This window comes from Astatotilapia calliptera, chromosome 9 (assembly GCF_964374335.1).
Source record: "Astatotilapia calliptera chromosome 9, fAstCal68.1, whole genome shotgun sequence".
Taxonomy (NCBI): Eukaryota; Metazoa; Chordata; class Actinopteri; order Cichliformes; family Cichlidae; genus Astatotilapia; species Astatotilapia calliptera.
In genome coordinates this window covers 34,059,140-34,073,897 of record NC_137430.1, presented here as the reverse complement: position 1 = coordinate 34,073,897, position 14,758 = coordinate 34,059,140, and the positions used below count along the sequence as shown (strand labels likewise).

The 14,758-nt window shown below is 48.4% G+C and overlaps 2 protein-coding genes across 11 annotated transcripts in view; both read left to right on the top strand.

Annotated features, from left to right (window-relative positions):
• The first annotated feature begins 276 nt into the window (after positions 1–276).
• Positions 277–5,296, top strand: tubb6 (tubulin, beta 6 class V). The gene is made up of 6 exons (XM_080306848.1): positions 277–516; positions 2,629–2,737; positions 2,843–2,953; positions 3,404–3,519; positions 4,136–4,264; positions 4,384–5,296. The coding sequence occupies exons 1-6, from the start codon at positions 460–462 to the stop codon at positions 5,200–5,202; spliced, it is 1,341 nt and encodes a 446-aa protein (XP_080162974.1). The 5' UTR covers positions 277–459; the 3' UTR covers positions 5,203–5,296.
• Positions 5,297–7,024: 1,728 nt separating this feature from the next.
• Positions 7,025–14,758, top strand: part of dipk1c (divergent protein kinase domain 1C) — a 49,916-nt gene continuing 42,182 nt past the window's right edge. The window contains exons 1-4 of one of the 10 annotated variants that reach the window (XM_080306843.1): positions 7,025–7,343; positions 7,644–7,721; positions 7,813–8,069; positions 13,636–14,485. In XM_080306843.1, coding sequence (XP_080162969.1) covers positions 14,261–14,485 — 225 coding nt within the window. In that variant the 5' untranslated portion in view covers positions 7,025–7,343; positions 7,644–7,721; positions 7,813–8,069; positions 13,636–14,260. The other 9 variants (XM_080306842.1, XM_080306844.1, XM_080306845.1 and 6 more) reach the window with 9 other exon arrangements.

Here is a 14,758-nt window from a genome sequence, read left to right as displayed (position 1 = left end):
CGGCGTGATCAGATTGTAGGAGTTACAAAATAAAAGCCGCAGTTTACAGAGATGCGCAAGGATGCGTTAAAGTGTCAGATTTTCAAAATAAATTCCTGCCATTTATTTCGTAGTAAGTTTAAATTCTTTATCAGCTGTTCTTCTGAACAACCACGAGGAGCCTCCGTCACTCCAGCTGTTTCACGCAGACTGTCCACAGTGATCACAGCCTGCCCGAGAGCGTCCGCGTGTTTTACCTGACAGGTGGTGTTTTAAACGCAGTGGGCTCTGCTGTGAGTGTGAGCTCATTGCTGGACACAGGTTCATGCTGACTGGGACAAACTGGACCGTGACCCCCACTCCTCCCCCCCAGGGCGTGGTGACGTGAACGCGCCTGACAGGAGGAGAAGATGAAGCAGGACGCGCGCTCCCGCTCCGCAGACTCACAGCAGAGCTTCAGCGGACACACGCGGAGGAACCATGAGGGAGATCGTTCACATCCAAGCGGGACAGTGCGGGAACCAGATCGGGACCAAGGTAGGGACCGCGCCACGCTGATTCACAGCTTCGCACCTGCGGGGCGTCATGAAACGACTGTGAACAAACCAATCAGAGACACCGCGAGGGCTTCACGTACATTATCACTACCGTGGGGTTAGTGCGGGAACAGCAGAGGAGACGTGAATCACACTCGTTACTTTTTATTTAAGTAAAATGTTTCAAACGTAGCAGCGAGTGGGATGCGCCTCTGGAACCCGCTGCAGTAGAGTGCAGAGTAGAGTACAGAGTAGAGTACAGAGTAGAGTGCAGAGTAGAATACAGAGGGAATAATAAAAGTTCATCTAGAGTACATGTGGTGAGGGAGAGAGAAGTGAACTCTGTGAGCCACCCAGAGACTATTCAAGGAATCCACACACAGACACACACTTACACACAGACACACACTTACACACAGACACACACTTACACACACAGACACACACTTACACACAGACACACACTCTTCTCTCGGCTGGAAGTCAGAGATGAACACGCACAGATTGTTAATCTTTTTGAGTTCGTTAAAACTGTGAAGGGTAAATTGTGGAGTTTTTGTGGTTCTTCCTGGTTGATTTTGTTCGTTTATTGCAACAAGCCGGTGCCTCCTTCCTGTTAGCACAGACACTGATGTGTAACAGGGTGGTGTTGGTGCAATAACGGAGCAAAGCCTCCACCTCTGTGTAAGCTTACTGACAAGGTGTCCAGGTTAGGTTGTAACTCAAAGAACGGCAGCTTCGTTCATCGAGTCGGAGACGCTAGAACGTGTCTGACACTTTGAACAAGATAAACTGTCCCAGTTGGATTGGTACCCAGTGGAGTACAGCAGGATTACAGCACTCTGAACTAGTTTCAATTCAACGATTGCAGCTCTGACAGCAACCTCAGAAAATCTTTCAAAAATAATCACTGAAAACAACAGATTAAAGGCGTGAGGCTCTCACCTCAGTGCAGCCACTCAACTCTCTAAAATCTCCCAGTTTCCTTAGAATTTACTGGCTTGTTCTTTCATTTTCTCACACTTTCCTTCCCTGTTGCCATCCGAGCTTTTAGCCTCCATCAGAATCTCCATCAGACCCACTAACTCAATCTGAGGGACTAACTCGTCCCTCAGATTGAGTTAGTGGGTTTTTTTAGTGTTTTTCTTCTTTCTTTTGTTTTGTTTTGGGTTTTTAGTGCATAGAAAGCTAAAAAAAAACCTACGAAGAACCTCAGACTGATTAAACAAAGCTCATTAGGTGAGAGGTATCACAGCCTGTGCTCATTTATAAGTAAAGATTTATTTTAATTTTATTTGTAATTTCAAGATTAGGCCTCAAACTTTCCTTTTTAGTGCTGGACCAGCTGACCCTGAATCCTCCCTTAGTTATGCTGCAATAGGTGTAGGCTGCCGGGGATTCCCATGATGCACTGGGTGTTTCTTCTTCACTCACTATGTGTTAACAGACCTCTCTGCATTGAATCATATCTGTTATTAACCTCTGTCTCTCTTCCACAGCATGTCTTTATCCTGTCTTCCTTCTCTCACCCCAACCAATCACAGCAGATGGCCCCGCCCCTCCCTGAGCCTGGTTCTGCTGGAGGTTTCTTCCTGTTAAAAGGGAGTTTTTCCTTCCCACTGTCGCCAAAGTGCTTGCTCATAGGGGGTCATATGATTGTTGGGTTTTTCTCTGTATGTGTTATTGGAGGGTCTACCTTACAATATAAAGCGCCTTGAGGCGACTGTTGTTGTGATTTGATGCTGTATAAATTAAATTGAAGTCCTTGACACATCTTTAGCCGCCCTCTTCCCATTGAACAGAGCTCTGAGTTAGCTGCGGTGGTTTTCACACACTGCAGTATGAGGTGTCAGATCAAGTCCGTTTAATTTACAGTAATGGTTAAAATCAGGGGGTGACGCGTGCTGCATTCAGGCTTCAGTAAAATGTGGGAGAGTCTGTTTCTTACAGCTTTTATGTTCTTATAAACTAAACTTTTTGGCCTTCAGGAGGAAGCTGTGAAGGTTTTAGAGCAAACATTTAACCTTGGACATCGGTGAGTCAGTGAACGCACCACAGAGGCAGGAAGTTGCTGAATCACCAATGCTTCTCTCTCTCTCTGTGACTCGCTCAGTTCTGGGAAGTGATCAGTGACGAGCACGGCATCGACCCCACAGGGAACTATGTGGGTGACTCAAGTCTGCAGCTGGACAGAGTCAACGTCTACTACAACGAGGCCTCCTGTAAGTGCAGAGGAGAGTGAGTCACCTTCCGTTCAGGGTGATGAGATCACTTAGACTCCTGCTCAACTTTGGTGCACAAAGGTAACCACTCCCCTCTGTGTGCAGCGCATAAATACGTCCCCCGGGCCGTGCTGGTCGACCTGGAACCGGGAACCATGGACAGCGTGCGCTCGGGAGCCTTCGGACAACTCTTCAGACCAGATAACTTCATCTTTGGTAACCTCAGCAGACACGATCAGAACACGCCAATCAGCTCTAAACTTATGAAGTAGTTTAGTCTCATCCTTTATCCTGATCCTGCAGAGCTGCGGGTCTTTATTTAGCAGCAGTGTTTGACCCACCTGACGAGGCCGAGCACAGAATTCCTGCTCGGCGAGCTGCAGCGAAACTTTCCAGCATTAAATCGTCCGAGTAAACAGACTGACACGTCTGCAGCGTCTCTTATATAAACTATGTCTGAGCAGAAGATGAAGCAGAGGTTTCAGACACACACACACACACACACACACACACACACACACACACACACACACACACACACACACTCCTACTGTCCACTAGCTGAGAAATGGGTCACCACCAGCAACTGTGTGTGTGTCCATCTGTCGCAGTGATCAGTTTACATTTCACAGATGCATTTTCCCCTTTCTGATTGGCTGTCTGCAGGTCAGACAGGTGCAGGGAACAACTGGGCCAAAGGTCACTACACGGAAGGGGCGGAGCTTGTGGACTCTGTCCTGGACATAGTGAGGAAGGAGTGCGAGCACTGCGACTGTCTCCAGGTGAGTCATCTTTATGTGACCGACGCAGCCTTATTGGCTGAGTTTAACCTCAGTGGGTGGAGCTAAACCTTTTCTTCTTCAGCATTCCTGCTTTAGTTTTTACGATTCATTGAACAACAAGATGCAGGATCATTAAAGTTTTCTCGAGACTGTGTTTTTCCTCACCGGCAGATTCACGTTTATGATTTGGACTCAAATTTCAGCTGAATTTAGTTCACGTTAGCGCTACATGCTAACAAATCTATTTGGACTCATGTTGTATGATGTTGGAAATATTTTATCCAGTCTCAGTTCTTCATCATAAATATAACGTATAGACCGTTGGGACGTTATGTTTCGGTCGTTGCAACGCTGCCAGGTCACACCTCAGACTGTGCAGGAGTTCAGCGATGCTCTGATCTGCGAGGACGCCCCCCAGGACACCATCCGTTGTCTCATTAGTGAAATTTTGGTAACGTGGACTGACTTCTGGGGTTGTTCAAGAATGTCAGTTTTCTAGTGATGGTGCCTTTAGGATAAACTGTGAACAGCATGTTTGTTCATGACACTGAGCTCCATCCTTGCACCGGTTGTCTGTCTCCTCACCGTTTACTGTAAGACGAAACTTCTCTTGCAGGGCTTCCAGCTGACTCACTCTCTGGGAGGGGGCACTGGCTCGGGGATGGGCACCCTGCTGATCAGCAAGATCCGGGAGGAGTACCCCGACCGGATCATGAACACCTTCAGCGTCATGCCCTCACCGAAGGTAGGAGGAGGAAATTTTGTCCGTCTGTCCCACATTTCCCAACGTGTTTGTTCGGATGCTTAATAAACATAAATACCGACTCGCCTCTTCTCACGTCCCGTCTGTCTTTGGTCCGTCAGGTGTCGGACACAGTGGTGGAGCCTTACAACGCCACCCTGTCGGTGCACCAGCTGGTAGAAAACACAGATGAGACCTACTGCATCGACAACGAGGCCCTTTACGACATCTGCTTCCGCACTCTTAAACTCACCACCCCCACCTACGGCGACCTCAACCACCTGGTGTCAGCCACCATGAGCGGCGTGACGACCTCGCTCCGTTTCCCTGGACAGCTCAACGCAGATCTCCGCAAGCTGGCCGTGAACATGGTTCCTTTCCCCAGGCTGCACTTCTTCATGCCGGGGTTTGCTCCTCTGACAGCGCGGGGCAGCCAGCAGTATCGAGCGCTCACTGTTCCCGAGCTCACCCAGCAGATGTTTGACGCCAGGAACATGATGGCGGCTTGCGACCCTCGCCACGGACGCTATCTGACCGTGGCCACCGTCTTCCGGGGGCCCATGTCCATGAAGGAGGTGGACGAGCAGATGCTGAATATCCAGAACAAGAACAGCAGCTACTTCGTGGAGTGGATCCCCAACAACGTGAAGGTGGCCGTCTGCGACATCGCTCCCCGAGGGCTCAAGATGGCCGCCACCTTCATCGGCAACAGCACCGCCATCCAGGAGCTGTTCAAGCGGATCTCTGAGCAGTTCTCAGCCATGTTCCGCCGAAAGGCGTTTCTGCACTGGTTCACCGGCGAGGGCATGGACGAGATGGAGTTCACGGAGGCGGAAAGCAACATGAACGACCTGGTGTCCGAGTACCAGCAGTACCAGGAAGCCACCGCCAACGACGGCGAGGAGAACTTTGAGGACGAGGAGGATGAGATCAACGAGTAAGAGTATGGAGGACCACAAGAGCCACACATATCGAAATAAAGAAATCTGTGCTTAAATAATGAATTGTACAATAAATTCTGCATTTGTAAATTCATTCATGAATTCATTTTTACATTATTTATTCCAACATTACTAAAGTAATTTCTTATTTAATAATTTTATTTTAAATAAAAACATTATTTTTAAATATATTTTTAAAATGAATTATTAATCCATTAATTAATACTTCAAATTGAAAATGAATTTCACAAAAGAAGAATTAAACATTGAAAACCTCGTCTCAAACACCGTTTTTGAATTACATATTAAAAACAGATGTTTGTTAAAACACGAAAAGAGAAACGAGTTAAATGGTTTCTGGCACTTAAAAGGGCGATTCCACTCATTGTGTTTGTACAAAGGCCGTTCAGCCCCGGGATTTACACTGGGCTCCACGCGGACATGTGAAGAATGAAGGTGCAGTGAAACGTAGAGCTGGACCTCCCAGTGTGCACCTGCCTGACCACCTGTGAAGGTAACGTGGCTAACGCTAGCATCACCGCACGTAGCCCCGTTGTTTAAAGCTCATCTTAGTTCATGAAAGTTTTACGTCGCAGGAGGACAGAGTGCAGTGCGACGTGGACGCACAACTCTGTGAAAACGACTGAAAACACCAGTGTGGACGCGGAGCGTTTTCAGACGTATCCAGGCGAGTGTGGGCGGAGCCTGTGTTTCACCTGATGGGTACAATGTTGCTGCTGCTGCTGATGGTGCTGCAGGGCGGGGCTGTGCTGATCTGAGACTGCAGACATTAAAATAGGAGCTGATTGAACAATAATAAAATGCAAAGATTTGTTGCCTTGTGGTTTCACCAATTTTAAAAACCAAAAAACTGTAGAAAATAAACTGGGCTCTGCCTGTGCCTCACCCTGTGACTCACCCTGTGACTCACCCTGTGCAGACACAAAGTTTATTAAATGTTTAAACTTTAGAGATACAATAATGTTGCTGCTGTAAAATCAGCATTTTGTCCTATTTGAAATATTTATAAAGCACCAAATCACCATTTACACGACTTATTTTTAACACTTTACATGAGCGTATTTTTAAATTCTAATAGTTTCAGTGGGCTCACTAGTGGTGGCTAAACGAGAACGAAGACTCCCAAATCCCGTCACTGTTGGCTTCTCTGCTGAAGGTCCTGGATCCAGGAGCAGAGCTGAACCTGAACAGGCCCAGGGGGAAGTGAAGGGCGTTCAGAGTTTATCTTTTCTCCAAAAAATGACATTTTACACATTTCTACATAAAAATATGAACATTTGTCGATTTAAGAAGTGCAGAACGGCGCCGGTGCCTGTTTTAAAGTGTGAGACTTGTAATGCATCAGCGATGGTTCGCTCAGCTGTTGTTTCCAAAACTGTGCGCGTCGCTGTTTCAGGACCTGAGCGGGCCTCGCCGTGCAGACAAACACCGATGAGCCGCTTAATCTCCGGGGCCGGCGCTCTGTGTGCGAGACTTGATTTCCCAGCACTTCTGTTTGTGCTCGCAGAGCCGCCGCGCCCGTGTGCGCTCGGGCACAAAGAGGCTTCGTGTCTGTGGATCTGCGGCTCTTTGTCTGCACCGGGTTTCAGCAGAGTCGGCGCGTCACCTGAAACATCAGCGTGCTGAGTCCTCAGATCATCCGTGAGCAGTTTTGCACTGAGCCTGGCTCTGCTCAATTATTCATATCATGACATCACCCAGGAGACTGTAGGGACCGCCCTCCTCCACCTACCTGTGCCTGTCCGTGAGGGGGAGGAGCTCCTCACACCTCCGTGGACTTTGATTTCTCTCATGAACATTTTTAAAGACGTGCCTTTGCATCTGTGTTTGTTTATAATGAGAGTAAATGTAAACGTGATGTGTTGTTTGTGGGTCTTTGATCGTGTGGAATATTTCTGCTGCTGCAGCTGAAATCCAACACTTTAGTTTTTTCTTTCTATTTGTTTAACGTGGAAACTTTAAACGTGGTCACAGGACGTCTCCGGTCCAATAACAGTGCAGGTGTTTGGCAGCAGTGATGAGTCTGACCTTCACCAGCAGAGGGATCTAATAAATAAGAGTGACGGCGGTTTCTTCATCTATAAAAGCTGAGCGGTTTCCTCTGTTACTGCCCGCAGAAGGTAAATGAATGTAAGAGCTGGTTTTGTTTAGTTTTTGTTACTTTTAAATCATGAGGAGGAGAAGGAGGAGGAGGGGGGTTGTTGGGATAAGTTCTCATGATAAGAACAGGCTGTGAGAGCAGCTGACTCACAGTGATGGAGACACCCAGAGTCTGAGCAAACGGATGATCCAGCTAAGAAAAGACGTTCATCTGTTTGTATTTTTGCTTTGTAAGGTCAGAATCTTCTAGTATTTTTAGATATTTCAGGTGCTTTCAACCATTTCAGGTTAAAGTTTAGCCTGGTTATAACAGACAGCAGATTTCAGGTCCATCTGCAGGATCCTCCTCCTCTCCAGACGAAGATCCAATCACACCTGAGGAACAAACTGCTGCTCAGGTGACCCAGCACTGGGTGAATCACCGCGTTCAGACATATCACAGGTTTATTTATTATTAAACAGCATTTTAATTCTGACACTCTCACACAGGGAAAGGTTTCGAGCTCTTTGATGATATTTTTAGGTGAACTGGGAGAATCGTTCTGAATATGGACGCAGACTCCCTGTGACTGTCGTATCTGACCAATAGGAGGTGCTGCAACACAACATCTGTATCTCCAGTAATCAGCAGGCGACCTGTCCAAGGTGTAGACGGAGATGATCTCAGTGATGCATTCAGGGAGCGTTTGAAGGGCGGCTGCAGGAGGTGAAGCCGATTATTCCACGTCCCTCCTGGTTTAAACAGCGTGGGTACTTTCTCTTTTTCTTCTCTCCTGCAAAACAAAACCTGAACCTGAAGGTTAAAATGTGCTGAGACATGAACTTTTAAGGACGTACCTGTGAGTTAAGAAGCTGGGCCTAATGAGCAGGCCTCGGGTAATTGCTGCAGTTATTAAGGAGGCTCAGCTGAGATGGAGTGCCAGAGGCTGCACAGCCTGCAGGTCTAATTGGCAATTAGAGCGACGCGGAGCTCTGCTGGGCTTCTCCTGCAGGTTTAGTTGGGATAAAGTTTAGTTTTTGTTTTGTCGGATTTCCTCTGAGCGTGACGAGCTGCACTTTCCACACCTGGCACCAATTTTCAGCTTTCAGCATCAGTTTCTGATAGAAGTGTAGTGAGTTTACACTGCTAGGACCCATTTAAGCCTCCCCTCTGAGTCAGACTGCAGTGAGCCGATCATTCAGTCTGATATCAGAACGCTTTCTGTGTCCTGATTGGAGGATTTACCTGATGTAATGTGTCACCTGGTTTAAATAGCTCAGATCTTCCTCACATTCAGATTGCGCATCAGCGATTATTTAAAGGAATGATGAAGATCTCAGTAACACTTCAGGTTAGTTTGCAAACTCAGTTCAGGAGATATATGATGGTTCAGTTAAAGGAGCAACAGCACAAACATCACAGATTTACTTTGTCACTCGCTGAGAACAGTCGTCGTTTAGGTTTGACAGCATTTCCAGTAGATGATGTCAGATGTTTCCTCCTGCCTGGCAGCTCCATCTTCACCATCCTCCCTCCTCCATCTCAGCCTGTCTGACTCTGAGCTGTCCCTCTGATGGACTCAGAGGGACAGCTCAGTTAGTGGTGGTTGTGCTTTATAAAAATATGAAACATAAATCACCGGAGCCTCTCGGTGCCGTCTTACAGCAGCTCAGCTTTCTTTATTGTGTGTTTCAGGTTTGCTAATCTCAGATTATTTAACCTTCTTCAGCCTGTATACAGGTGCTGCTGCTCTGCAACCACGTCCACCTCCACCCACCTCCCCTTTAATGCTTTCTGATCTCCTGCTGTTAGTGACGCTCGCTTTGCTCTGAGCGGGGCAGGAAGTGAACCTGGAAAATATGAATAAGTGTAAATGGAATAAAAAGACTATTTAACTTCTACGTCAGCTCTGTCACCAGCTCCTTATGGTGCAGGTGAGAGTTTGATAACCAGTCACAGGGATGATGCTGAGTCTGCTGCAGCTCTGTTAAGTTTATAACAGATAGTTCTGGCCTCTGAACACCAGCAGCGCTCCAGCTGCCTCCCACGGTCGTGGCCACACATCTTTTGGTTTGCTGGATCCACTCCTGCTTCATCAGAAAACCCAGATGATCAGTTTGCAGACTTTTCTAGTCACCTTTTAAGGACTGAGCACAGATTCTCAATGGGATTAAAGACCGGGGAGTTTCCTGGCCTCGGATGCAAATTGTTAATTTTCTGATCTCAGAGCCGCTTAGTGTTGAGTTTAGCCTCGAGACGCGGCGCTCCATCAGGCTGGAAAATGCACAGACTCCAGAACGCTCCTGGATCTGTGGGAGAGGCTGGTCATCGAGGATGTTTGTGGTGTGGTCAGTGCTTAAAAAGCTGAAACCTGTGATCAGCGTGGAGCTGTGGCATCCCCATCAGTCAGCGGTTGGCTCAGAGGCTGATGTTCAGCATGCACAGACCTGCAGACGTTCTAAAGAAGAAAGGTCACCACGTCTCAGCTGAATTTTGAACGTTTTTTCTGAGCTGTCTTTAAACATCGATTATCCTTCAATAAATCACAGAAACATGCAAAGAACTCAAACTAAGTTCTGTGAGGAGCAAACGCTGGGCGTGAGGAGTGAATGCAGCTCAAAGCTGTGTGAAGTCTCTTCTGTTTCACGTTGTATTTTGACATATCTGCATTTTCACACATGTCAGAGGGAATTTGAATAAAGACAATAAAAACCAACACCTGTAATTATTAGACCCGTTTATCCATCAGCATGTTTGGGCTTTTCTGCCCTCTAGTGGCCACAAATAACTAAATGCACCTTTAATTTTGGACCCTGAGGCGTCAAACAAAGCATCGAGCTGCTGCTGCCCTCTTCTTATGTTCGCACAACTTTATTGGCTTTTTTTACAAATGAGGCAATTACGAACACGCCACGAGGCTCTGAGCTGCGCCCCCCAGCAGAGGGAGGGAGGCCGGGACAGAAAAGGAAAGGGAGATAAATGGGGGGAGAGCTTTTAATTTGGCGAGCCTCGGTAGAGCTGCAGAAGAGAGGGAGGGGGAGTATAAGAGTATTTAAGAGAAGGGGGGTGAGGAGGAGGAGCTGCTTTAAAGCTTCATCGGACGTTTTTGTCCCACAACATGAGCAAACACAGCTGAGGAATAAAGAGAGGAAGCAGACTGAAGGGAGGAAGGAAGGGAACGAGGACGAACGAACAAGCCTGAGTGCGACACACACACACACACACACACACACACACACACAGAGACACACACACACACACACACACACACACACACACACACACACACACACACACAGAGACACACACACACACACACACACACACACACACACACACACACAGAGAGACACACACACACACACAGAGACACACACACACACACACACACACACACACACACACACACACACACACACAGAGACACACACACACACACACACACACTCTCTCTCTCTCTTTCTCTCTCTCTCTCTCTCTCTCTCTCGCGCGCGGCACACTGAGAGAGCGAGGAGGAGCAGGAGGAGGCAGCACTCTGAGGAGAAACCAGCGGCTCTGGAACAGCGGAGGAGTGCCGGAGCGGCGGCTGCCTGTCAGACCGGAGTCAGGGCTCACAGACCCCCTCGTCCCCAGGTGCAGCAGAAACCTGCACCTCCTGCTGCTCTCAGAGACACAGCCGAGAGTTTCTGCTGAAACACAGAAGAGTGGAGGAGCTGCAGACCTCAGGTCTGCTGGGTGGATCGTTTCAGCAGCTGCTGCACATTTTGGAGTCTCATCAGCTCAGAGGAAAACTTTGGGATTATTTCAGTCTTTAAAATAAGAAGACAGGGAAAATCACCATCACCTGAGGGGGCGAGAAGAAACACCAGCGGAGGAAAAAAAGAGCAGAAGAAGTGCCAGTGTGCACGTTTGTGCAAAGGTTTAATCATCTGGAAGAAAAGCTTTCATGAGTTGAGCCTGGCTGGAGGCTTTTGTCATGGCAGCCGGCTGCAGAGCTTCCTGAGCGTCGACACAACAGTTTAACGGTGAGCGGCAAGATTTCATATCGTCTCTGTTTATTTCTCTTTCAGTGTAAATCAAGGTCACTGCATCATTTCAGACTTCAGACACGCCCAGTAAAAGTGCCGTTTATGCCCTGTCACAGTCAGACCTGGAGCTGCGCTTTAGTGTTTCAGTGAGAACAACAGGAACGCAAACGCACTGGTATCATCGTGAGAAGTGCAGCGACGCTCGAACAGCTGCTGCTCAAACACGTTTGTGGGAGAAGCTCCAGCAGGCGCTCTGTGAGTGACGATGGTCTGCAGGGCAGCAGAGCTTCAGCACCTGTTGCATCGATGGATGCAGACCTGCTGCGAGCTCCAGGCACGTCCAGCCGAAGCAGAATTGATTTCTTGATGAGTCTGTTGTTTGTATCAGTCATCACTGCTGAAGAAAAAGGAAGATTTCAGCTTAAATGTGTTGCTCAGTTATAAACTTGATCCACACTGTGATGTATCGGCCGCCTCCAGAGTGATGAATGGCTGTGCTCTGCTCCTCGCATCAAAATGAACTTCATGCTTGGTGAACAGTTCTAGCGATGCAACTTCTTCCAGCTTCCTTGGATTTCCTTCGAATATCAATCAGGTACTGGTGTCACCTTCAGCCTTTGTTTAAGCTTTTCAGACTCTGTGTGTCAAATACATCCAAGAAAAAACGATTAACAATAATCAGGCCTCTCATCTTAATGGCCTCACGGTACCGTATCAGCCTATCAGAGCGCTGCAGGCTCGCTGGTTGTTCCTGGCGATCTGAATCCTCCTCAGTCACGCTGCTTTCTGCTCGTTATGTGTCTCTGCGTCCTTCTGTGGTCCTGAAAGCTTTTTATCATTCAAAGCTTCAAATCTTCTTTTATTTAATTTAAACAAGCCACAGAAATCCTTTGTGGCTGTTGTCGGCCTCTCAACCAGAAACAAGCTGCTGGTTAGTTTTGTCTTCATCTGTTTCCACAGTGATGGACAAACAGTGCATTGTTTGGCTAATGACGTCAGCCTGCTGTGGGACTTCCCATGATGCACTAAGCACTCTTCACACCCCCAGCCCCATTTCCTGTCTCCCTTTAACCAGTTATTGCAGATGTTGCTCGGCCAGATGTCTCTTCCTGTTAAAATGGAGTTCTTCCTCCCCACAGTCGAGTGACTGCCAGAGGATGCTGTCGTTTGTCACCACCGTTGGGAATTCTGTGTGTGCCGTAAAGCTGTCGTCGTCGGAGCGTTTCATTTGTCCACAGTCGGAGTCCTTTGCAAACATACAGACACAAGCTGTTCGTGTAGCGTGTGAAATCCGTGCTAACGCAGTGAAGTCAAGTGTTGGTAAAATATTTGCTGGTAAAAAATGATGGCGGCCCCTCTGAGGAGGACGTTGCATCTCAGAGCAGATCCGCCCCTGCCGAGCTGTAAAATCTCTGCTGAGAACTGCTGTCGTTTGTTTCCCACCAAGTACGCAGCATCATTAAAGCGCTTCATGATTTATGGAGGTGTTTACGCTCTGGCAGGGTCGGTTTATTTCAGAGACGCTGCCGTCTGCTTTAATTTCAGAAAAGTGGCTCGAAGTACATCGATGTTCAAAACCAAACTCCGAGAACTCGAACATCCACCCGCCAGTGGAGAGGAGCAGGTATCAGCTGCTCCGTCTGCAGCAGCGTCCTCTCCTCCACCCAGCCTCCCATCAACAACACCTGGATGGTGCTCATCATCTGGACTTCTGATCCCAGCGAGCTCTGCTGACCGCCTGACTCTCAAACATGTTTGTGTTTCTGCTGCGGCTGTCGGGTTTCTTCATGCCCCGGATGCTTCAGAGAGAGCGACCGCAGCCACAAGCTTTAATGAGTCTCTGCAACATTTCTGCAGCGTTTACAAACGAAGGCGCTGCTCTGTCACTGAGCAGGAAGCACATGAACCCAGGCGAGCAGCTCTCAGGCTTCCTCAAGCAGATGAAGAAGACGCGTTCGTGAGCTTTGTCTACAGAAACATCTGCGCTCTTCGGTGGGGAAAGAGAACCTTCCTTTTAAACGTTCTGGAGATGTCACCGTTTCTGGAGGAATGGCTTTTTAAAAACTCGTGATTTAAAACATGACAAGCTCCTGAAATCGAATGTTTGATTCTGGGAACTTCCTTGAATGCCGCCTGCCGTCCTTTCTTTAGATTCAAATCCCTCCTCTCACAGCTTCATCAGGGTCTTCCTCACTGTTGTTTCTTTGTATGAATTCACTTTCTGTTTTTCCTCTCATTAAATCCTCGTCTCCAGAATCCAGAGCTGCAGTCTGTTCAACTTTTTTCTCTCTGAATGTTTTTCAGGGACATTTTTCAGCTCGACAGCGAGACGACCACAAGAGCTGCCGACGCCACGAGGAGGTGACGCGAGGACAGTGGAGACGCAGATCTGTGGGGCTGAGCGAGTGTGCGTGCAGATGCCACACGGCGCTGCAGACGAGCTCGGACGCCCGTGTCACGGAGCTCGAAGGCGACTCCTCGGATTTCTCTCGCTGACTCTGTGAGTGGAAAATAAATCAGCAGGTTGGATATGAAACAACACAACGGCATCGAGCACAAACAACAAAGCTTCAGATCGTTCCTGCAGAGCTGGGCTGTGTGTCTGTGATGAGCACAGACTGTCATGTCGTTTTCAGGCTCTTTCAGGACAAACTGGTGGGTCACTGAGTGTCCAGCGACGCTCTGGACCTGACATCACAGAAGAGCATCGCTCTGAAAGGAGGCCGGCGAACACCTGCTTCTTGTTTTCGGACTGGAACATGGCAGTGACACAGAGTTTGTCTCGCTTACGAGAGACGATCTGAACTTTTAAAGGGAACATTCAACATTACGAAACATTCGGATGTTTCAGAATCTGTTCCTAGCTGAATATTCAGAGGACGCTTTGAGGATAGTTTCTGACTGACGGCGCCCTGCAGCATCCACCGCCATGCTCCCAGGAGGGCTGGGGTCCGGCGGAGGGGGTCGTGGCGGCGGCGGCCTGTGCCTGCTCCGGTGGCTGGGCCTCAGGCTGTGGTCTCGTCGGGGGACACTGGTCTTCGCTCTGCTCTGGTTCGGGTCCTGGTTGTTCCTGAACGGCCTGGTTCTGGTCCACAGGACCATCCTGTCTGACTTCTGCACCGACGACAAGAGCAAGAGGATCCTACAGAGACTGGTGAGTCAGTCCAGGCCTTCAGTTAGCACAGGAGTCTGGTTTTTGTGGTGGGGTTGGGTGGATGTGCACACCTGTGTGTAGCTCAGGAGATGGAGCAGGGCCTGTGATTGGAAGGTTGGTGGTGCTGAAGCCTGAGCTGCTCCTGAGGTGTGAATGCAGGTTTATGAAGGTTCAATGTTGTCTATCAGTCAAAGTTTAGCTTTTTTTTCTGAGGGGGGGGTATGATGGAAACGACCACAGAGCAGCAGCAGCAGCAGTGTACACTGGGAAACA